At 43.6% G+C, this 24,108-nt stretch overlaps 1 protein-coding gene across 50 annotated transcripts in view; it reads right to left on the reverse strand.

The window, feature by feature from the left end:
- Window positions 1-64: 64 nt before the first annotated feature.
- The window catches only part of LOC125727062 (elastin-like), a 51,644-nt gene continuing 27,600 nt past the window's right edge, over window positions 65-24,108 (reverse strand). Inside the window, exons 20-62 of one of the 50 annotated variants that reach the window (XM_049003636.1) lie at window positions 23,602-23,697; window positions 23,352-23,384; window positions 23,075-23,227; window positions 22,685-22,717; window positions 21,382-21,456; window positions 21,017-21,049; window positions 20,662-20,721; window positions 20,485-20,517; window positions 20,305-20,382; window positions 20,194-20,220; window positions 19,962-20,057; window positions 19,837-19,869; window positions 19,574-19,705; window positions 19,450-19,482; window positions 19,187-19,318; window positions 19,063-19,095; window positions 18,800-18,931; window positions 18,675-18,707; window positions 18,400-18,543; window positions 18,275-18,307; window positions 17,315-17,470; window positions 17,189-17,222; window positions 16,791-16,882; window positions 16,646-16,678; window positions 15,750-15,920; window positions 15,623-15,655; window positions 15,325-15,468; window positions 14,501-14,533; window positions 14,275-14,403; window positions 13,793-13,834; window positions 13,068-13,109; window positions 12,591-12,611; window positions 12,002-12,016; window positions 11,530-11,559; window positions 10,279-10,308; window positions 9,383-9,412; window positions 8,297-8,362; window positions 7,725-7,778; window positions 7,279-7,311; window positions 5,702-5,740; window positions 4,467-4,505; window positions 2,375-2,428; window positions 65-1,758 (exon numbers count right to left, since the gene is read on the reverse strand). In XM_049003636.1, the coding sequence (XP_048859593.1) occupies window positions 1,712-1,758; window positions 2,375-2,428; window positions 4,467-4,505; window positions 5,702-5,740; window positions 7,279-7,311; window positions 7,725-7,778; window positions 8,297-8,362; window positions 9,383-9,412; window positions 10,279-10,308; window positions 11,530-11,559; window positions 12,002-12,016; window positions 12,591-12,611; window positions 13,068-13,109; window positions 13,793-13,834; window positions 14,275-14,403; window positions 14,501-14,533; window positions 15,325-15,468; window positions 15,623-15,655; window positions 15,750-15,920; window positions 16,646-16,678; window positions 16,791-16,882; window positions 17,189-17,222; window positions 17,315-17,470; window positions 18,275-18,307; window positions 18,400-18,543; window positions 18,675-18,707; window positions 18,800-18,931; window positions 19,063-19,095; window positions 19,187-19,318; window positions 19,450-19,482; window positions 19,574-19,705; window positions 19,837-19,869; window positions 19,962-20,057; window positions 20,194-20,220; window positions 20,305-20,382; window positions 20,485-20,517; window positions 20,662-20,721; window positions 21,017-21,049; window positions 21,382-21,456; window positions 22,685-22,717; window positions 23,075-23,227; window positions 23,352-23,384; window positions 23,602-23,697 (2,789 nt within the window). In that variant the 3' untranslated portion in view covers window positions 65-1,711. Of the gene's footprint in view, window positions 1,759-2,374; window positions 2,429-4,466; window positions 4,506-5,701; window positions 5,741-7,278; window positions 7,312-7,724; window positions 7,779-8,296; window positions 8,363-9,382; window positions 9,413-10,278; window positions 10,309-11,529; window positions 11,560-12,001; window positions 12,017-12,590; window positions 12,612-13,067; window positions 13,110-13,792; window positions 13,835-14,274; window positions 14,404-14,500; window positions 14,534-15,324; window positions 15,469-15,622; window positions 15,656-15,749; window positions 15,921-16,645; window positions 16,679-16,790; window positions 16,883-17,188; window positions 17,223-17,314; window positions 17,471-18,273; window positions 18,308-18,399; window positions 18,544-18,674; window positions 18,708-18,799; window positions 18,932-19,062; window positions 19,096-19,186; window positions 19,319-19,449; window positions 19,483-19,573; window positions 19,706-19,836; window positions 19,870-19,961; window positions 20,058-20,193; window positions 20,221-20,304; window positions 20,383-20,484; window positions 20,518-20,661; window positions 20,722-21,016; window positions 21,050-21,381; window positions 21,457-22,684; window positions 22,718-23,074; window positions 23,240-23,351; window positions 23,385-23,601; window positions 23,698-24,108 lie in introns of all 50 variants that reach the window. The other 49 variants (XM_049003634.1, XM_049003637.1, XM_049003633.1 and 46 more) reach the window with 49 other exon arrangements.

The raw sequence follows: 24,108 nt of genomic DNA on the forward strand, positions 1-24,108 counted from the left end.
CATTGTGCATGGAGACCGTGTCAGCTGTACACACCCTCACAATAAACACGCAAGGTCCATTCAGTTTAAGTATTAAAAGTTTATTGTTTTATTTACTGAAGCAATTATAAGATCGGGATGTCCAGGACGTATTCAAATATGCGTCGTGGCAAAAGTGCAATACCCTCCACCCGTCCCCCCCAGGTTACCCCCTTTAAATAAGAATAAACCCCCTGGTAGATAATAAGAGGTCTGGCAGGGCTCAAAGACAGTCCAAATGCAGCACTGAATAAAATATCCGAAGCAGATGCTCTTTACTACTCGCCATCTTCGTGAAGGGTGACCTCCAAGTTATGGAAACGGCACAGAGCGGGGATATTATAGCCACGCGCCTCGTTTTACGGTCATCCTCGGACTACAAACATGGACGGAACAGCGATGGAGAAATTACACCAACAACGAACAAAGGTATACTTTACATTTTTTTTTCACAGTGACTAAAAAGCACAGGCAATGCAGAAAAAAATGTATAACATAATTTGTTTATAAAGTTGTAAAAGTCAAGTTAGGAACGGTGCAAAACAAGTAATTACTGATTTACTATTCATCAGTTTTCATTAGTAATTGTACGTGAACAACAAAAAAATAAAATAAATCACGGATGACTATTAAAAGCACCTAATCCCCATTTATGAGGGCAGGAAATAACTCTAAATTCTTCATACATACATCATGTACATTCCAACTCATGCTATTTTCCCTTAAATTCTGCTTTTTAAATCCCACTATTACATAAGACATTTTATTTTGTAAAAACTTGGGCTGAATGTGTTACTGAAGCTTATTTAACTGAGGACCACAGCATGGCCAGCAGGCGTCTCTCTGCACGGTAGCCCTTCAAGCCTGAGGACTGCTGGCCATGTGCCTCTGAGCTGGAGACTTGTCATCTCTTTTTCTTTGGGGTGGGGGGGGGGGTCAGTCAGGTGCATCACCAAATGCGTCACTAACCCTAACACCCTCTCAAGAGGAAAAAACCCTACAGCTGTGTTTCATAAGGCAGAGTCTCCCCGGGTCCCCTGGCAGCTCTCACCAGCTCGGCCTTTTGATGCACCGGATGTCAGTCTACTTTTCAATTTTAAGTGCATTATTACAATTAAAGAGAGACACTATTTTTATTCCCACAGGATACACTGCAAATGTTTGTTTTCTAAAACACAACAGAAAGCTGCATATTGTGTAAAAAAACAAAATCACCTGATCTCAGCAGTAAAATCTGATTATGTTATTAATAACAAGGCGCCGATTCTGCTGAACACAATGGATAGTACTAGAAGTACTGAGAGCACCAATGAACGTAGCCAATAAACAAAACAAAAAAACAATGGACAAATGACTTAAAACGGAACGAAGCATGTCTTGAAAATGCAGCGATTACAGGTACGAATGGCGGCAGGCTGCTATGAAAATAAACATTGTGTGTAAGGCACGCTGTTTGTTTAACTTCTCAAACATTCTGTCACATTTTTTTGTCTGAACATCTAGGTTTCTTCTGGCTTTTTTTTTTTTTACTGGACTTGTTAAGAGACAGAAACCTATAGTCCAATGTGTACAAAACAGAGTTACAGATTTGTACTTGAAGAGGGACTTATTTGGTAATATATAAACATGTACATTCTACATCAGGCAGTAGCACCATGGATTCTTGAGGTCACTTCATGTCTTCAGAGGTTCTTTACTTCTTTTTTTTCCCACAGTATTTGCCCTGGCATCCACCAGTGCCTGGAAGACAGAGAGGGGGACCCCGGGACGGGTGTGACATCACAGGCCGGTCAGATCTCGTCACGGCCGATTTTAACGCAGACGCTTGGTTTGTGTCACACAATTAAAGCAGCTTGAAAATACCAATATGTGTCGGTCGCAGTCTCGTGTAATAAGGTTATATAATAAGGCTTCCCAGGATTCATATCAAACCACGGCTAAACATGGCAAAACAAAATATCCGAGGCCGTGTCAGAGATCAGTCCCTTGGCTTTTGCTATTCCTGCATTCAGGCTTAACATTTTATGGGGTTAAGCACCAGATAAAGACGCATTTTCAATTTATTTTGGTGGCATTTCCTGTTTCGGTGAAGGGCTGGACCATTATTATGGGAAATCTGAGCAATGTGCTCCAGGGAGGAACATTAGCTGGTCCACACATAACTATCTCCACATTCCGATACGTGAACTTTCCACTCGAGGGGAGAGGAGGGCGACTCGAGGCCCAGGGCCTGAGACGGGCGGCAGTTCATCCTGAAGCTGCTTCCTGCCCCCTGCTTTTTATCTACCCTCTGTAAGTAACGACACACAGCGATCCTCGGCCGGCAGGGTGCCGGTGGCGGCCGTGGGGCTCCTACCTCCCAGACCTCCGCCCAGAAATCCCTGGAGGCTTCCATACTTGGCTGCTTTGGCTGGGAAGGGAAGTGAAAGGAACAAACATGTTGCATATCAAAATCTCATTATCAAAACTCAAAATCCAGCCCCTGAGACCCACTGCAAGACTACGATAAACCTAGAAATATCCACAGCACACGTGAAGATAAGCAGGACTCTGGAACCATTGAGACATGGACCCTGGTCTCGTTAGATTATCTTGGTGCCCATCATTTTGATCATTTTTACACAATCGTAAAAATTCTTTCATAATCAATTATTATCCATCATTTTCATTTTTCAATGATAAGACATATCGGTTATCGATCAATCAAACTTTCTTATTTATGCAGAAATATGGAGATGCAAGCAAAAAGTGTTAATGCATTAAATGTAATTGAGGTACAAAACAAAATTCCAATTGTTCAATTTTTGTTCCGCTACTTCTGTCTCTTTCCCAGCACTTTCATGCAGGTGAGGTCAGATGTTCCCAAAAGTCCGAGTCTGGTCTCAACACTCCATAGTGGTTCCAATTTGAAGTTACCAGTTATCAAAAATTTAACAGCCTATATGTTTTTTCGATTAGTAACTGATACTCAGCACTTGAGCAGTTCAAAAACTGCATGTCCCACAGTTCCTTAGGTTAATATACGTTTTCAAAGTAATCGCTATTTCAAATGCTTCTGAAGCAATAACTTATTTGTAAGAACCTAAGTACTTTTCTAATGTAGATTTTAAACTAATACTTTCTCAAAAATAACATTATGATGAAGACATCCATCGCAGGGAATTTTGGCATCAGTTCCCGACTGTATGCACATGCACAAATTGCTTTGCTGAAAGCGTGTCAGACTGGCCCTGCTCTGGAGTCAGGCCAAACCAGGCCAGACTCCACCCCCAACTATGTCACAGTCATGTGACTGGCTAATGAATGAGTAGAACCCAGACCCCGCTTGTCGTGCTGCTAACGTAAATGCATGTTTATAGCAAATCTGGATTTTCATTTTTACACATAGTTCTAAAGCAGCGGCTCAAATTAATGGATAAAATTGATCTGTCTCTCAGCTCGTGTGCTCGTTACATAATTAAATAAATGATTATGTAAGTAACACTGCAAGTTAAAAAGTTAAAATAATGTGTGCAGTCATGCTGCTCGTTTAGTTACGGGAGGGCGGTCAGTGATATTACTGTTCAGTCAAATTATTTGCTGGCTTTATGTTTTTACTTAATTAAAAGCCTTTATATCGGAATGCGTGACTGAACTCTGAATGGTTTAAGACAGCATGACATGCCAATGATGGGGTCCAGGGACTTTTAAGTTGTAAGAAAATGCAGCTTGACTTGGAAGGGAATGTCAGAAACGAAATGGTGTCTTTGGGTGCGAACTCCCAACATCTTAGTTCTTTGCACTTGCGTATACCCTTAAAATGATGCTGAATGATGACTTATGAACATTTCAAGTTATGAAGGGCCGCTCTGAACGCATCTCATTCGTAATTAGAGGAGCGTCTGTAATTTACAACACAGCTCAAGTGATGCCTGTTTCTAAGCGGTACCTTCTAATGTAAAATAAACCTCAGAATATCCCGCTCTTTGTCAGATCGGCTCTGCAATTTGTACTAGTAGCAAAACAGAAGAAACATGTTGTTTGTTGATAATGCTCTGCACAGCAGCACATCCTGATGTGTTTAATGCCTTTACTGTTTGGGGAGTGTTGTACATTCAGTGCTTCACGTGTGTAAGAATGTCAACAGAGCCTCAAAGACTCTTATTGTTCATGAGTCACTGTCAATAATTTGGAGTGAAGTCTGAGCCGCAAACTCTAGTCCCCACCTCTGTGTGAGGTCACAGACATGACTAGGCGATAGCTGATATGCACAGGGATGTGACTTAATGACAGTCGATCGTGTTCTAATCTCTCAAAATGATGGACAGTCGTCAGATTTTTCCATCATTGTTAAAATTATTCATTCAGTTATTGAAAATATTCGGTTAACGCAACCTCAGGTGTGGACACTGTTACAGCAGTAATGGTTCTATGCACGTCTGGAGCAGGTGTGGGTGCACTGTGCTCACCTTGTTGTGCTGCGAGTGCAGGCCCACCAACTCCGTATCCTACAGAAGGAGAAATGTTCTGTTACCTGATGAAAGCTAACAGGATGCTAATGCTATTAACGTGCTAAGGGCAGTCTACTAGGAAGTGGTAGACACACACGCACATTCACAGTCTGCAGTACAGGCAGCCCACTACCAGAACCTAATGTTTACTATCATAATCACACAGTACAAAAGGAACAAGGAGCTTCTTGAATGTAGCAACAATTTCAGTTCTGCCCCCTGGTGGACATTGGGAACATGCATTGCGTTATGACACAGGTTTCAGTGGAAAGTATGTAAAGGTCTGTGGACGTGAGGAATAGCGCTGTGTCAGTGCTCTGCTTGGCGCTACAGGTTATTGGTCTTCTTGTGAGGTCAAGCCCAGCTACTGAATCAGAACGTTGGAACCCAAACATGAAAGTAAAGGAAAAAATTTTGTGTCTACAGGCACATTCATGTACAAAACCGAAATTCGTCGTAGAGTTACGGAGAGAGCACAGCAGCAGTGGGTGTGGGTTCTTCGGGCGATCATTAAGTCAGCCAATAATAAAGCAGTGGTTCTCAACTCCCGTCCTGGAGACCGGCTGTTATTGGCTGATTGAGAGGCCATCCCAAAAAGCCACACCCACAGCGGCTCTCCGTGGATCCGGTTTGCCACCTCGATGCTTTTATCTAAAGCACATGCAAATGAGAAAGCAGGCTCAGCCAGTCCATGGAGCGATGTGGGCTAAGGGCCCCCTCCTCCACGGCCCGACGATGGAAGCACTTTGCTGGCCACAGAAACTGAACCAGTGACAATATCATCCTAATAAAGGGTCTGGTGGCACTGTCTGCCTAACCCAGCCGTCCTAAAGCCAGAACGAGGGGGCACAGCTAGAAAATCACCCCTCACTTCTGTGAACATTCCCCAGCTGTTCACAATGGAAAACCGTGCCCCCTGGGGAAAGAAACACATGTACTACATGTTCATAATCAACTGCTATTCCCAAAAGAGATGAATTCCTCATGTGCTTTAGATAACAAGCTGCTTTTTATATTATACCCTAATTCCTGAGATCTGTTCATGTATTTCAGAGTAAGACTGCCCCTCCCTCCCAATTCTGCTGACATGTTTTCTGATCACATCTTTAAATCACCAGTCTGTTGCACCAGCGTTTTTTTCTTTCAGTTTAATTCTGTTTTGAGTTTGCTTCTTAAAGGACGGAGCACCGTACCTGGGAGAGGCTGCTGGAAACCACCGGCACCAAGGGCACCTGCAAGAGATAAATGCATGATATGAGCAAAAGTGAGCCGGAAAAGTAAACCGGAAGAGCGTGCCGGAAAAGTAAACTGGAAAAGCGAGCCAGAAAACTGAACCGGAAAAGCGAGCCAGAAAAGTAAACCGGAAAAGCGAGCCAGAAAACTGAACCGGAAAAGTGAGCCGGAAAAGTAAACCGGAAAAGCGAGCCAGAAAACTGAACCGGAAAAGCGAGCCGGAAAAGTGAGCCGGAAAAGCAAGCCAGAAGAGCATGCCGGAAAAGTAAACCAGAAAAGCGAGCCAGAAAACTGAACTGGAAAAGTGAGCCGGAAAAGTAAACCGGAAAAGCGAGCCAGAAAACTGAACCGGAAAAGTGAGCCGGAAAAGCAAGCCAGAAGAGCATGCCGGAAAAGTAAACCAGAAAAGCGAGCCAGAAAACTGAACCGGAAAAGTGAGCCGGAAAAGCAAGCCAGAAGAGCGTGCCGGAAAAGTAAACCAGAAAAGTGAGCCAGAAAACTGAACCGGAAAAATGAGCCAGAAGAGGGTGCCGGAAAAGTAAACTGGAAAAGCGAGCCAGAAAACTGAACCGGAAAAGCAAACCGGAAAAGCGAGCTATAAAACTGAACTGGAAAAGTGAGCCAGAAAACTGAACCGAACCAAGCATGTTCAGGATAACTCCTGATTGTAACCTAGTTCAGAGATAGCGTTGCATCTAAACACACTTCCTCCTGACTGTGAAGCAGCTACATCATATCCTCAGGCACTATCCCACCAATCACAGTAACTCTTGCTACCAGCGTCTTGGCAAGTACATTGGTCTACGTGTGTTTGTGTGACAGGGTAAGCCAGTGAAGTACAGCTGTACATCTAGGGTTTCTGCTGACCCCCATGGAGAACTAGGCAGAAAGACAGACAGGGAGGGGCCTTTTCCATTTTTACTGAAGATGCCAAGATAAGCACAGATCATTTAAAACCTAAACACTGTCTTGCCTTTTCACTGAATGATTTAATCAGAGTTAAATCGTGTGCCGATTATTTCAAAGCTTTATATTGCAGTAAATATTCCAAAATATTAAATGTTCGTATCATATCATAAGGACAAACAGTCCTGTTGAGATTGTGAATGCATGGGAACAGGGGCAAGAAATGAATCTTGGTCTTTTGTTATAACTTTATAACAAATATATAGTTTAAAGGCTTACTGAGTTATCATCATTGGCAGATGAATGATTAGTTAGTTTTAAAAGTCTGTCAGTTTAAAAGGTCTGAATGCTATCCACCGTCTCCTCTGAGCCTTTTGTTACCCACCGGATGGGTTACAGGCCTTTTCTGACAGGAAACACATCCCACCCTTATTTTTATATATATATATATATATATATATATATATATATATATATATATATATATATATATATATATAATGTATGTTTGTTTTGTGGTGAGCTTTTGAATTTTGCCATAAGTGCTTATCTACCTAAAACCATCCGCAGGGTTAGGCTTAGAAAGGACGAGTTTAAATAAATCTCGAATAACTGGGTCCCGTTTTCTCACCTGGCTGGTATCCAGTGGACAGAGAACCGTAGCCTGTGAGATGAAGGGAGACATGAGAGAGACGAACAGATGAGAGGGTGGGAGAGAGAGAGAGAGAGAGAGAGAGAGAGAGACCGGGAGGCTGGCAGGCTGAGATTACTTTGAGGCTCAGCATCCCAGGTCCAATCCCACACCCCCCCAACGCGACCTCACGGCGCTCTGCGCGAGAAACGTGGCGACTAATCCTGATGTTATCTGTGCCGCTGTTTATGCTGCAGCTCATTTGTGTCTTTCCAACGCCGTTAACCGTTTTGCATTTTTACTGAAATGCCAGTTGCATGGGTTCCTCTATACATTGGGTGTGCTGTGTATTTACGCGTTCCTCAGGATACATAGTGTATAGTCTTTCCGAATTCCTGAGGACGCAGAGTGTGCTGCGTTCCCATGTTCCAGACAGCATCTTTTACCTGGTTTTGGTGGTTTACCAGCTCCAATCGCCAGACCTGACGGATATCCTACACCTACAAGATCACACACTGGGTTAGTCAAGCCTGTGATACAGCAGGTCACGTGACCCTGATGAGAGGGAAACGAAAGCCCAATGACCAGAACGCAGGGCGGTCTCAACGGTTTTTATCATTTTCATCGCTCTGCCATTTCCGCCCTGATAAAGGTCTAAATTGCAATCCTGGAACGACTTCTGTGTGCAACAGGAAAAAAAGTTCATCCACAGGCAGGAAGGTGGGATCTGTGGCATTTCCGGGCCAACTGACACCATGGTGGTGTTATGTCAGGGGCACTGAGAAGGAAGAGCAAAGCACAACCCCCCCCTCCCCCATGGACCAGGACATGCACCCCAAGACACCCACAAATATAGACATACACACCAATGCAAGCTTTCAGTATTGCCTGACACATGATAGACACAGACTATTAAAAGTGGGTTCATTTGTGGATTCAGTACTGGCACAAGAGCCAGATACATGTTACAGCTTTTTGAGAGGGAGATATTGAATGATGTGCAGGTTAAGGTGGGTACCTGGTGCTGTCAGAGGTCTGGCACCAGGGAGCGCGCCTGCAGCTCCTGCAACTCCAGTGTAAGGAACTGAGAGAAAAAGACACCGAGAAACACTGAGCCCCGATAACAATGTCCCGCTAGCGTTCTGCTCTATGTTAATTTGAGTTTGTGCTGTTTGCTGATTGGTCAGTCCTCTATAATCATGCATGTGTCACTAATGCTAATATGAAACAGCTGGATGGGTCTTTCAATCAAGGAAACAAACCAGACAGAGTACAAGACCTGAACTATTTAGCCAAGCACAGCCGTTCAGTTTTAAAGTAGTTTGTAAAAGCTGAAATAGCTGTAAGCGTCCTCTCTGACATGGAATATCTGGTCACCCTGTCTGTAACCAGGGAGGCACGTAACTGGTGCACAAGTAGACATTCACCTTTAAAAGCAATACGTGAGGCAATCAATCGTTGTAACACTGCAAATGCGTATGCATTTTATTTGCATTTGTGCTGATATGACAAGAAATTATCGTGCATTTTAACCTTTATACCGCGAATGTAGAAAAAAAAAGTACAAATTATCATATAAAGGTTAAAATGCACGATAATTTGCGGGTATCACTTTTAAAGATGAAGGCATACTTGAGTACCAGATAAGTGCACCCCTGCCTGTGACAGACGTCCCACCTCTCCTGGAAGTTCCGGGAGTCTCCCGGAAGTTGACAGTGGCTCCCTGACGCGCCACATTCCGGAAGTCTATCGTTCTGCTATTCAGTATGGCGGTGAAGTTAGCCGACAAGAAGTTTTACCACCTCCTTCAATCAGCACTAGGCTCTGGCAAAGTATGATTTAATACAGTCTAGATATTATATGTGGTATTTTGATGGTATTTTTAACAGCAAGGATATTTGTGTATTTTGAGATAGAATTTGCAAAGCTGGAATGGGGAGAGGCCTATACCGCGATAATAACATAATATCGTCCAAGCCTAGCCAGAACCCCCCTTTCCAGCTGTCTCTTATCCGCCTCCCTGCCATCAGTATGCCTAATGTGGAATGTCTGGCATAATGGCAGCAGTACGCTGTCCTGGACAGCCGTGATGTCAGCCACTTACTTCCATAACCATAGGGATATGTACCAAGACCTGCAAGGAGAGAGCAAAGGTCAGCTGAAGCAGGGGACTCATCACATGGAGGAGTGACGGTAACAGGAACCCGCGTTCGGCAGATTGGCTCGCTATGGACGGACGAGTTTGACGTGGATCTCTGTTGTCATGGCAACTAAAGCGGAAATGTGTCCATCTGCAGTCCCAAGAGAGTCTAGCTGCAGACACCTGTAGAGTGGAGCTCCACCGGAAATACGTCACCTCTACAGGAAACACGTGATCTTTAAGGACGTAAAGTGGAGCTCCGGTTAGGATTAGGGTTAAGGTTAGGGTTAAGGTTAAGGTTAGGATTTATTCGCTGTAACACAGAGTTGAGATCATGTGTTTCCTGTAGCGGTGACATATTTCCGGTGGAGCTGCACTCTACAGGCGTCTGCAGCTGGACCCTTCTCTCTGCAGTCGGCGCTACCTTTCCCGCCGCTTAGACAATAAGGCGTGAATTTATCCAAACAACCTCTAAATCAATGTCACTTAAGGTATTTTCCAAATATAAAATGTCCTTCGGATCTTGCTGCTACCAAGTATGTCTGGGTTTATTCGATTAAACCGCATGATCATAAACGTAATCTAATCGTAACTCCACCCTCCTCTTCCTGTCGAAAAAAGTAAAAGATATCAATAATCATTTGTTCTGTAATTTCCCGTAAAATTCGCGGTGAAGAGCCTTCATTAACATTTCAGCAGCACAACAAATGGCCCCATCTGCTCCTAGATGTAAATTGTGCAATCTTGATAGCAAAATTAAACGGGGAATTAAAGCTAATCTTCGTCAGAGGGGACTGACTGGATGTGTAAAATATTCAGTATTGCATGAAATTGAATTCATTTACCAATTGAGATATTACCTGGTTTTGGAGGTTTACCAGCAGGAACACCTGTAGATCAAAATTAAATATAACTATGATCGTAATTACAGTCCGAAAACTGAAAATTCACACGTTCAGCTAAATATAAAGGAATCTGGCACCCTCGTGTGGCAGAGATTTGGTAAGACATGCTGTCTGACCACGAAAATGTCAACATTTCACATCTTGCCTTTTCTGTATAGACTTTGATTAACGTTTTAAATTACCCCAACCAATGAAATCATGTATACATTTTTTCTGAAACTGATTAAATTAAGCATTTCAGTGTATCTGGTATTTGAAAGCCATTTTTGTTTTTAGTCATAGCATTATATCCAGTTTCCATGTTGTAGATAACTTTATTATAATGAACAGATTAATTATAAATGTACATTTCCTGCAACAGACGACTTTGGAATCAGCTTTGGTCAGTGCCACAAAACCCAAGAGAAAAGACTGTACCCTCTGTGACCCAGCAGATGGCGGTAGAGTTAAATAATCCAGCCCTGATTTACAACGGTACAAACATGTTTAAATGGCGTTAGTGACTTTACGTCATCTACGCCTGTGTTAATTACCTGAAGTGTGCAGTACTGTGGAGAAGTCTTAGGCAGTCAAATAAAATGTTTAAAGCCACTTATCTATGTATTTTTGCTCAGAAAACCCCCACAATTTAACATTACAAAACATGCAAATGAAGAGTAACACAATAAACACTAACACGGATTTCTTCTCTTCTCCACGAAGTTACTGATATCTTATTGGACGGCTGGAAGAGCATCCACCTCAGTCATTCCACGTATTCATTAAATTTAACCTCCGCTCACTTAAATTAAATTAGTTTTAAAACTCAATGAGGTATTGATTAGCCATATGTGGCATGCTAGTCATCATGTCAAACAAATACATGGATGTATTGGATGGTCGCTACGATCACTGGGATGACTTAAGGAGAGGTTTTCAAACGGTTAAGATGACATAATATCATAGTTGTACATCAGCATTAAGATCATTTCAACATCATTTTCTTTGACTTTTGCACAGTACTTTATAAAACTGCCGTTAGTGATAACGCCATATTGCATTTGTACTGCATCTTGTCCATTTAAGAACAGTTGCAAGATAAGCTCTGTTGGCAAAAAAGTAAACACGGCATAACAAAAAACTGCTCTAGAACAGGTGTACAAATATAATAATGTACCATATATACACATTTTTCAGGGCAGGAATTGACTGAAACTGGCTACTCACCTGCACCTGGTTGTTGATGTGCTGCACCAACTGGAAGTAAAATAAAATGACAAATAAAGATAGACTCCACACACAAAGTAACACACGTCTCACCAGTGATTATGGTTAGTGAGCTGTGGGAATGAAAGAGCCATGAAATGCTCCCTTGTACGATGCTGTTCCAGATTAGTGAAATAACCCCTAAGCATGGCACAAAGCCGAATGGACCGCCGGTTTAAAATTAAAAAGGTGGAGATTCGTCTTTGCTCCATTAGTGGGCGCCACCACACCAGTACTGTCTGTACAAAGCATGAATGCACTACAGCACTGGAAAATACCTATATTGTTACTGTGATTTTTCTTTAAAGGTGTCCCAAGTCTTTAAAGAGGTGACTGAGTTCAACAAAAAAGGAGAATGTTTCTGACACGCATTCAGTGTTAAATCAGGACAGGGAATCCAGTGAATTTTACACGAAGAAAATTGTCTACTCACCGACACCTGTTCCAGCTGTAAAAAAGAAGAGTTTGGAATAAGATGCCTTAATTAAAATACCACAATTGTGCCTCGGTGTATGAACAAACACGTTTTTGGTGTGCTTTTACTGTCAGTCTCAGTTTTAAAGGGACTCTGCTGAAATAAAAATTTCCACACACTGACATGGTGAGGAAATATCATTAACTCTGTTTCTGTAATTTGTTACAGTTTGCCGCTGGGAATTTAACGCAGATTTAAGTCCTATTTCAGTGTGATAATCCTGCCCCCAATATATGCCACCCCCAACCCAAACAGCAATGCCAAAAAAAACTAGATACAAAGTCACGTACCGCATGGCTGAACAACCCCAGCACCTACCGTAATAACAAGCACAGAGGTTACCACGATAAATGTCTAATTACTGTCAATAGTGATATCTGATCCCTCAGAGTAACACAGACTGTACTACCAGGTTGCTCAGCACTTGTAAGCAGAACATACACGGGAAAATTTTCTTACAGTATCAACTGAAAATGATGAGAGGGATCTGTGTGATTCGTGTAATACGTGCAGTCAGAGATACACAGCGCACAGCATATTCAAATACCTGCAACTCCTCCGGCACCACCTGCAACAGACAGAAAAATACTGAGCAAAGTCTCTGATGACCAGCTGCACATTGTGCTATGGCTGGCTAACTCTATGGCTCAATTGGGTCATTGCAGAGCCAGGAAAGAACACGCCCATGGACAGACTGTGGGTACCCCAGGACCGGACTGGGAAACATTACTCTATGGAACGAGAGTGAGCCGGTCTGCTGATGCGGGGGGGGGGATAACTTCTATTTGCCCCTATACTCTGTGGTGCGGGAGCATCATCACCCAAGATGGCAGCCGAAAGCATGGGAAGCAGAAACAGGAGACTGGGATTTTTGGCTGCGGGGGTTGGGTGCGAGTGACAGACAATGAGGTTAGTGAGGTTCTGCTAGACATCCTTGGCAGTTTCGGGAGATGGGGTTGGACAGGGGGGTATGACACCCACAGAACGTTTGTCAGCACAGTACATGCAGCATGACAGGTCTTACTGGGTACAAGGGCCTTGCCAGTTGTGACACTAGCCACCGCTCCTGCCAAAAGACAACAGATTTCAACCCTCTTTGGAGGTGCTGTGAGTATATGAAGGCAGTGTCTGCCCACTATGATACGATCGCAAGAGGAGCTTCTAGCAACTGCAGGGTCCAGCACCTTCAACCAGTACCAGCCTATAGACCTGGATGGGAGTCCGAAAATCCAGCATGCCACAGGAATGACTGAAGGGGGCGGGTCTTACAAGGTGGTCTGAGTAGAGTGAGGGGAGTCTGGAGGCAGCTGTGGCTTCCTACATGTGTAGCACAGAGCAGCTTGCAGAACCGTCGTTAGAAAGCTAAGTCCGGGCACGCTGCACAATTACCAGCCCAGACACTGATGGAAAACTCCCCATGCTATATGATCTGCGAATGCTAATCCTACATGTTGCACCAAGCTTTCCCTAGAATGTTCCCTAAAATCCATGGAAGCAAGCAGGAGACAACCAATCAATGGTGGAAACTTCTCATTTGTGGAAGACCGTAAAACTGCCGGATGTCGTGTTTGAGGCCGTTTAAAGAAACGAGAACTCAATCCCTTTCATCCATCAGTTTTCCAAGACATCTGTCTGTTACAGTTTAACCTTAATAAAAGTTTTTAAGAGCACAGAGGCCAAGCCTGTAAGTCTGCAACTGCGGGAGGATCTGTGTCGTGTTCAGTTTGGGGCAGCGATCGTGGTAGGTACCTGGGACCTGCGTGCCACCTGGTGCTGAAATCAGATCCTTGGCTGTCAAAACAGGATGAGATGATCAGAGAGAAGAAGGTCGAAAGGCACTAAGACACCTAAGAGTAACATAATAAACATGGATTCACATCACAGCCTTTATAGAAGCAGCGTGCCAATCTGAACCGAGCAAATTCCGGAAGCCCAGTCGCTGAAGAATTAAACATGGAGAAAAAGAAAATGCACCTAAAAAAATCAAGGCTTTCAAGAGCGATGCTATCAACGAGACCCTTGTGAGAACAGACATCAAAAACAAAAGCTAGATTTCACAGGTTTCAGTGTGAGTGAAGCTCATAATCTGAGTTCATAGTCCATTTGTCCTAAGGAAATCCTTCCAGGTTAATGCTTTTCAGCGTCACTTCAAGGCCTTTTGTAATGAAAGCCCACAAGCTCGATGTACATGTGCGGTATTAAATCCAGACAAGTTAACTAGTATAAAATACCTGGTTTTACAGCGGGCACAAGAGGAAGGCCGGTGCCCCCCGGGACAATCCCGGCTACCCCCACAGACGGACCCCCAATCGCCCCCGGTGTTGCACCAGAAACAGCCACCCCTGCTGCCCCAGGTACTCCTACACAGAAGACAGAACACATCAGCGTCATAAAGGCAGTCTCACAGGAAGCCTCTCACAGGAAGCGTCATGATCCGTTGAGAATGGGACGTCTTACCATATTTCGGTGGTTTAACACCTGCTGGATACACTGCAAGACAAAAAACAGCACCTCACTGTTCAGATGAAGTGATTTTTCTTAGGCTTAATGTGTACGGTCATGTGAAAAAGAAAAAACAAGCTCTTTCAATTCTAATGTTTCCTGTATCAGGACGTAATAAAAAAATCACCTGACCCTTAGCAGGTTTTAATATTAGGTAAATACAACTTCAGATAAACAGCAACACATGACATATTACACCGTGTCATTATTTATTTGACAAATACTAAGCCAGAATGCAGGTGCAGTATGTGAAAAATTAAGTACCCCCCTTACTGCTTCCAGAGGAATTATGAGGGTAAGTAGCAGCCAGGTGCTGCTAATCAAATGCATTTGGTTAATTGTTCATTAGCAAGTGTGACCACCTCTATAAAAGCAGTTTGATGGTCTGGATCAATCAGGTGTCTGTTAACACGATGCCAAGGAGGAAAGACATCAGCAATGATGTTAGAGAAGCAATTGTTGCTGATCTTCAATCTGGGAATGGTTATAAGGCCATTTACAAACAATTTGAAGTCCATCATTCCACAGTGAAAAAGATTATTCACAAGTGGAAAACATTCTATACTGCCAGTCTTCCCAGGAGTGGATGTACCAGCAAATTCATCCCCAACATCAGACCATGAAATGCTCAGAGAAATAGTAAAAAACCCAAGAGCTAAAGGAAGAGGTTCCCAGGAAGAGGTTCCTGGGAAGAACCAGATGATTTTTTTCTATTGTGCCCTTATATGTAAAGCCATGAAACTGAAAGAGGGTGTACTTTCTTTTTCACATGACTGTACCTCCAGCACCTCCTGGTACCGCTCCTGGTACTGCTCCTGGTATGGCTCCTGGTACTGCTCCTGGTATTGTTCCTGGTACCACTCCTGGTATCACTCCTGGTATTGCTCCTGGGACTCCAGCTCCTCCAACCCCAGCTGGTACACCTTGAGAAGGATCACAATTGTGATTTAACAATTATGGCAATATATTATAGCTATAATATACTAGCATTTGCAATATAGTTTTTTTCTATTATTTGGTTGTAATGGCAAATTTCTATTGTTGTGCTAAACAAGTTTATATGGGAAAAGTGATTACCGGGTTTTGGCGGTTTAACACCAGCTGGGTACACTGCAAGGTAAAAAACAGCACCTTCCTTTTCAGACAGTCCTCATTTTTCAAATCAAGAAAAAAACAGACATTAGAGTTACTGTATCTCCAGCACCTCCTGGTATTAATCCTGGTATTAATCCTGGTATTGCTCCCGGTACTGCTCCTGGTATTGTTCCTGGTACCACTCCTGGTATCACTCCTGGTATTGCTCCTGGTACCACTCCTGGTATCACTCCTGGTATGGCTCCTGGGACTCCAGCTCCTCCAACCCCAGCTGGTACACCTTGAGAAGGATCATAATTGTGATTTAGCTATTTTTTCCCTATATTATCAATATTATATTAGCAATTGCAGTACAGTGATTCTCCGCTATATCGCGGTTCAGCTACCGCGTGTCATGGCCCGGCTCGTCGGCTCCTCGTGTGTGCCACGCCCCCTGATTACCCGCGTGTGCGTCCCTGATTGTTTCCAGCCTTGTCTGATTACTTTGCTTAGTCTTGTCCTGTTTTAAGTCCTGGTCTTGCCTGTTACCCTTGTCCGTCATTGTGGATGATTGTTAGTCCCTGTCCGATGCTCCCTAGTCCCCGTTACTTTAATAAAACCCCGTTATTCCCCGTACCTGGTTTCCCTTGCCTGTTTCCCGCACGATCGCCGTCTCCAGTATTTCCGGATCGTGACACCGCGCCCCCACTATTTCGCGGATTGTATATATATATACACACACACACACACACATTACATATTATTATTATTATTTTTATGTTACTCATATCCTTAGCCCGACCTCCACATATCATATGTGTTGTTTTAATAAGTTTACATGTGTTTAAAGCATACTTTAAGGCTTAAACTATTAAAAATGTTTATATGGTCTTTCTATATCGCGGATTTTCACCTATCACTCATGGGTCTGGAACGCATCTTCCGCGATAGGCGGGGGATCACTGTATAGTTTTTTTCTGTTATTTAGTTGTAATAACAAAGAGTTTATACTGGAAAAGTGATTACCATATTTTGGCGGTTTAAGACCAGCTGGATACACTGCAAGACAAAAAGGAGCACCTTACTATTCAGACAGTCCTAATTTCTCAAATAAAATCAAACCTAACTAATTTTTCAAATCAGGAAAAAACAGATCCTAGGTGTAAGGTACCTCCAGCACCTCCTGGTACTGCTCCTGGAACCAGACCTGGTATTGCTCCTGGTATGGCTCCTGGTACGGCTCCTGGTATGACTCCTGGGACTCCAACACATTGAGAAGGATCATAATTGTGTTTTAGCAATTACTGCTATATTTTAGCAATAATATATAGGTCGTTGTCGACTTACAGCCACGATTGGCTCTGACTGACCGGTCATAAGTCGGCCCTTTATTTTACATGCAGAAATGATCATATGCAGGGGTGGACATATTTGCAGTCTGAGAACAGTCAATCAGTCGTAAGTCGCATAGGTTGTAAGTTGCCAATGACCTGTATTAGCAATTGTAGTACTGTTTTTTTTCTATTATTTGACTGTAATGATAAAGAGTTTATACTGGAAAAGTGATTACCGGGTTTTGGAGGTTTAACACCTGCTGGATACACTGCAAGACAAAAAGGAGCACCTTGCTATTCAGACGAGGAGATTTGTCACATCAGGAAAAAACAGATCTTAGGCCTAATGTATCTACAGCACCTCCTGGTACTGCTCCTGGTATTGCTCCTGGTACTACTCCTGGTATTGCTCCTGGTATTGCTCCTGGTACTACTCCTGGTATTGCTCCTGGTACTACTCCTGGTACTAATCCTGGTACTGCTCCTGGTATTGCTCCTGGCACCGCTCCTGGTACACCTTGAGAAGGATCATAATTGTGATTTAGCAAATATTGCTATATATTGCCAATAATATACAGGTCATCGTCGACTTTGACCAACGATCAGTTCCGACTGACCGGTCGCAAGTTCATATGGTTATAAGTCGGCCCTTTATTCTATATGCAAAATGATCATATGCGGGGATGCACATAACTGGTATGCAAGCATGCATTCGACGTATAAAGCGATTCACACAGCAAGTTCATGTAGCAGCACAAATGCGTATTAATTTTACGTGTATCGCGTTATGATAAATTACCATGCATTTTAACCTTTATGTGGCTAATTTCAACTTCTTTTGTGACATAAAAGTAAAAATGCTGTGATTTCTTCTCATAACAGCGAGAATGCACAAAAAATACACATTTGTGCTCCTACAACAAGAAATTGGCATGTGTATTGCTTTATATGGTGAATGTGTACTTGTGTAGCAGTTATATGCACCCCTGATCATATGTATAGTGTACTGTATAATAAAAATATATCATCTTTAGGTCATATTGTTTGGTGTCTTTTAACCTTTTTATCACATTTTTCTTAGTTTCAATGCTGCCAGCAGTTAGGACAGAAATATCATATATTCAGGCTGTTATACACTCACGCTACCAGATACGGTGCAGTCGTGGTCACATATTTGCAGTCTCAGAATGGTCATAAAGTCGATCAGTCGTAAGTTGCATAGGTCGTAAGTCGCCGACAACCTGTATTAGCAATTATAGTACAGTTTTTTTTCTATTATTTGACTGTAATGATAAAGACTTTAAACTGGAAAAGTGATTACCGGGTTTTGGAGGTTTAACACCTGCTGGATACACTGCAAGACAAAAAGGAGCACCTTGCTATTCAGACGAGGAGATTTGTCACATCAGGAAAAAACAGATCTTAGGCCTAATGTATCTACAGCACCTCCTGGTACTGCTCCTGGTATTGCTCCTGGTACTGCTCCTGGTATTGCTCCTGGTACTGCTCCTGGTATTGTTCCTGGTACTACTCCTGGTATTGCTCCTGGTACTGCTCCTGGTATTGCTCCTGGCACCCCTCCTGGTACACCTTGAGAAGGATCACAATTGTGATTTAGCAGTTACTGCTATATATTACCAATAATATATTAGCAGTTGTAGTATAGTTTTTTCTATTATTTGGCTGTAATGATAAAGACTTTAAACTGGAAAAGTCATTACCGTATTTTGGAGGTTTAACACCTGCTGGATACACTGCAAGACAAAAAGGAGCACCTTGCTATTCAGACGAGGAGATTTTTCAATTCAGGAAAAAATAGATCTTAGGCCTAATGTATCTACAGCACCTCCTGGTACTGCTCCTGGTATTGCTCCTGGTACTGCTCCTGGTATTGTTCCTGGTACTACTCCTGGTATTGTTCCTGGTACTACTCCTGGTATTGCTCCTGGTACTGCTCCTGGCACCCCTCCTGGTACACCTTGAGAAGGATCACAACTGTGATTTAGCAGTTACTGCTATATATTACCAATAATATATTAGCAATTGTAGTATAGTTTTTTCTATTATTTGGCTGTAATGATAAAGACTTTAAACTGGAAAAGTCATTACCGTATTTTGGAGGTTTAACACCTGCTGGATACACTGCAAGACAAAAGGAGCACATTGCTATTCAGACGAGGAGATTATTCAATTCAGGAAAAAACAGATCTTAGGCCTAATGTATCTACAGCACCTCCTGGTACTGCTCCTGGTACTGCTCCTGGTATTGCTCCTGGTACTGCTCCTGGTATTGTTCCTGGTACTACTCCTGGTATTGCTCCTGGTACTGCTCCTGGTATTGCTCCTGGCACCCCTCCTGGTACACCTTGAGAAGGATCACAATTGTGATTTAGCAGTTACTGCTATATATTACCAATAATATATTAGCAATTGTAGTATAGTTTTTTCTATTATTTGACTGTAATGATAAAGAGTTTAAACTGGAAAAGTCATTACCGTATTTTGGAGGTTTAACACCTGCTGGATACACTGCAAGACAAAAGGAGCACCTTGCTATTCAGACGAGGAGATTTTTCAATTCAGGAAAAAATAGATCTTAGGCCTAATGTATCTACAGCACCTCCTGGTACTGCTCCTGGTATTGCTCCTGGTATTGCTCCTGGTACTGCTCCTGGTATTGTTCCTGGTACTACTCCTGGTATTGCTCCTGGTACTGCTCCTGGTATTGCTCCTGGCACCCCTCCTGGTACACCTTGAGAAGGATCACAATTGTGATTTAGCAGTTACTGCTATATATTACCAATAATATATTAGCAATTGTAGTATAGTTTTTTCTATTATTTGACTGTAATGATAAAGAGTTTAAACTGGAAAAGTCATTACCGTATTTTGGAGGTTTAACACCTGCTGGATACACTGCAAGACAAAAAGGAGCACCTTGCTATTCAGACGAGGAGATTATTCAATTCAGGAAAAAACAGATCTTAGGCCTAATGTATCTCCAGCACCTCCTGGTACTGCTCCTGGTATTGCTCCTGGTACTGCTCCTGGTATTGTTCCTGGTACAACTCCTGGTATTGCTCCTGGCACCCCTCCTGGTACACCTTGGGAAGGTTCACACTTGTGATTTGGCAGTTACTGTTACAGTATATATTAGCAATAATACATTTGTAATTGTAGTATAGTTTTTTCTATTATTTGGCTGTAATGACAAAGAGTTTATACTGGAAAAGTCATTACCGTATTTTGGAGGTTTAGCACCAAGTCCTATGAAACAGGTAAAAAAGCGTCCATTGGATTTCTGTTAATGTTATGATGACACCCCCCCCCCTTTTAGACACACCAAGTTACCTCCGAGTCCTAATCCAGCTCCTGGCACTGCCCCTGGCACTGCCCCTGGTACTCCTCCTGGCACTGCTCCTGGTACTCCTGTCATGTACCCAACATCTGCATTAGATTTGCAAGGCTCTAACTTTGACTCCAACATAGAAATGGTATGAGAAACAGAGGAGGTAACAGAAACATCCATACCATATTTTGGAGGTTTAACCCCACGTGCTAATCCTAAAATGTAAAACAAAGAAAAAAACAATTAATGGAAGTGTATTTCACTCAGCAAGCTGTGCCACAAACCATCCCCATTTCAGTCCTGACAATCTTCTTTACCCTTCCCCCCTGCAGACTGGCATCTGCCAAGCCCCTACTCACCCCCAAGTCCAGTTATAGGTATCCCACCAGCTGGGAGCCCTCCAGGACCCCCAGCTACACCTATAAAGTAGCAAAAGTGGACAGACAGTAAGGATCTTTTTAAGAGTCAAGGTAATAAGTGAATCAAGCATAGCTCTAACAGAAAGAATAGTAGACAAAGGCTATTTTATCATTTAAAAGTGTATAAGTGGGATTCACAAAAACAGACGCAAGGCAAAATGAGCAGCTGGCATTTTTGAGTGATGCATGGTTAAATAACCCTCAGATGTGCATTAAAGTGACCATATGACGTTTCTGTGCTAGACCAGGCAATGTGCCTGTGACTGACCACAAGCACAGGGGGGACTATTCTCACCATATTTCGGGGGCTTCGCTCCAGTGCCGTAGGCTGAGAAACAGAATAATGGGATGGACCATTAGTGAACTGTCCCGATCAAAAGATTTACTGGGTTTGGCCGAGTGGTACTGGCCACGAAGGATAAAGACGGAGAAATGATTGGCAGCAGTTTGGCCAATCCAGTGCTCCAACAGTATGCTTTTCAAAGACAAGTTGAAGAGAAAGTCCTGCATATGGGAAGACCCAGCTAAGTCTGCCAAAGACAGTGTGACAGTGGCTGTTTTATGCTGTGCTTTGTGAATGAAATAATTTTTCCATTGTATAAAATGTTGCTTATTCTTCAAAGACTTGTAACGGTCAGAAGATCTGCAGCTGATCATTACCTCCAGGGACGCCTGCTGCTCCGACCCCTGGAACACCTCCTAGGCCTGGCACACGACCAACCCCCCCGGGAACACCTGTATAGAAGAGCAGGTATTTGCTTTGCTGTTGTTGATATTAACATGGTTCCTGATACTGAGCAGAAAAGCAGTCGTACCACATCTGGGAACCTTGGCACCAGCAACATAACCGGGGGTGTTTCATAAATCATTAACCATTCATTTTTTAATCCAAGTAATTCTTTTCATGATAGATGCAGTTCAGAAAGGATGTACAGATTTTAATGGCTAGATATCTCCTCTCGGTTATACTCAAGCCAAAGTAGACTGCGTCCAGTTTTTATGCTGTGATGTTAGCTTGGTTGGGGGGACATCAGTACAGTGCACAATCCATATTTCTGGATGTGCGAGGTGAGGATGGGTGCAGAAACGCTGCTTTAATCCTCTATTTCCCATAGCTCCACTAATCCCCAACCACATTTGGCCAAAAGGATCGTCTGAGCCACGGCCAGCGTTTATCCAAGCTTGGCTCTCTCTGGATAGGAACAATTACGGCACGCGGCCAGGCGATTACATCGGGAACCGTGAGAGGAGTGGCTGAGAAAGCAGACAGCCATTTCCCCCAACGGATCTGCTCCTGAAAGTTTCGCACGTTCCCAGAAGAGTTTAACTTTTGTGCTGTGTTTTTTCAGGGTATCCAAGGACAGTGTGCTAACCCCAGGCCAGCCTAAGCCTAACTCTCGTGGATCCTGGCCTGACCTTACAGTCTCTCTCAGTCCACGCTCACGTACTTTACCTTTGATGGGCCCTGGTAAGGCCCCTGGTATGGCCCCTGGTAAGGCCCTTGGTATGGCTCCTAGTATGGCCCCTGGTAAGGCCCCTGGTATGGCCCCTGGTAAGGTCCCTGGTATGACCCTGGTATGACCCCTGGTATGGCCCTGGTATGACCCCTGGTATGGCCCCTGGTATGGTTCCTGGTGAGGCCCCTGGGAAGGCCCTGGTAAGGCCCCTAGTATGGCCCCTAGTATGGCCTCTGGTATGGTTCCTGGTGAGGCCCCTGGTATGGCCCTGGTAAGGCCCCTGGTATGACCCCTAGTATGGCTCCTGGTATGGTTCCTGGTAATGGCCTTGGTATGGCCCCTGGTATGGTTCCTGGTATGGTCCCTGGTATGACCCCACCAACGGCACCTACTCTGGCACCCCAGAACCTTTTTAAGCCACAATACACACACACTTCAGCCTTTGTGTGTCTGGTTCCTCTTCATGTGATGCAGATTGCATGAAACTGTGGCCGTTGTACACCTACCATATTTCAATGCTTTTGCTCCAGCCGGATACCCTGTAACAGAAAAAAGTTCAGCATTTGAACTATACATTTACATTTATAGCTGATTTTTAAACTTATCTAACCATTAGGTATACTTTACATAGGGTTAAAGGGTAGTCTTATGGAGAATTACATTTTAAATGTAATGTGTAAAATGCTTAGTTAATCAAGCTTTAGTTCAGTTTCTATTTATTGTATTTTGCATATAAAATCCTGGTACTCCTCCTAGCAATCCCCCTGGTACTCCTCCTGGGATTCCCCCTGGCAACCCCCCTGGTACTCCTTCTGGGATTCCACCTGGCAACCCCCCTGGTACCTCTCCTCGGATTCCACCTGGCAACCCCCCTGGAACTCCCTCTGGTACTTCACCTGGAACTACTCCTGGTACTCCTCCTGGGACTCCCCCTGGCAGTCCCCCTGGTACTCCTCCTGGGATTCTACCTGGCAATCCCCCTGGTACTCCTCCTGGGATTCCACCTGGGAATCCCCCCGGGACTCCCCCTGGTACTCCTCCTGGTACTCCTCCTGGTACTCCTATAGAGATTAACACAAAAATATTGAAACAAATCATACTTTCAGTCAAACTTAAAGACCACTGGTCATTCACACATGAATACAGAAATAAGTGGTTGTCACAAGTTCTCACCATATTTAGGAGGCTTAACTCCAGCTCCAAACCCTGGTCAGGAAGATGTTAGAATAATGAAAGAAAGCAGCTGGTGGTTAATATGCCTTGCAACAAAGAATTTCTGTTATCTCTGACGTCTGCTGATCTGTACTTCAAATACAGTGTTATGACAGGAAATAGTAGACATCAGGAAACTGTGGACCACCCCAAAAAAAAGCAAGCTGCCAGACCAGAATACCCCTCACGCCAGACCCTCTCCTCGTTGTACCTGCAGTGCCGATTCCAGTTCCCGGTAATACCCCAGGGACAACCCCCAGGCCCGCAACTCCTGTGCTCGGCAGCCCACCGATCCCCCCTGGCACGCCTGTATGGAGGGGCAAATGCCACAGTGGAACATGCATTTGATGTTCTCTGAAGTGAGTTAAAGATGCCATAGAATGAAAATCTGATTTTACCTCGGCGTAGCTGAAACAGGAGAGTCCGGTACATGGAAATAACGTACCATGAATCTCAAACACTGTTGTTCCATCTTTCAAGTATGATTCCAGAATATATAAAAGGATGAAGTGAAACAGGCCGTTTCGAAATTCCTAGACTGTTACGTAACGTGTCTTAACCACACCCCCGAACATAACATATGCCAGCCCACTTTAGAAGCTCATCAGACTACAACAGTTGTGCAGGTCCTCTGAAGGATGAAGTGGAGGAGGAAAGGGAAAAGGGCAGGCTGTATGCGTAAGTGTGCCGTGTGAGGCTGTGATGAGGATGTCAGCAC

This window comes from Brienomyrus brachyistius, unplaced genomic scaffold, assembly GCF_023856365.1.
Source record: "Brienomyrus brachyistius isolate T26 unplaced genomic scaffold, BBRACH_0.4 scaffold85, whole genome shotgun sequence".
Taxonomy (NCBI): domain Eukaryota; kingdom Metazoa; phylum Chordata; class Actinopteri; order Osteoglossiformes; family Mormyridae; genus Brienomyrus; species Brienomyrus brachyistius.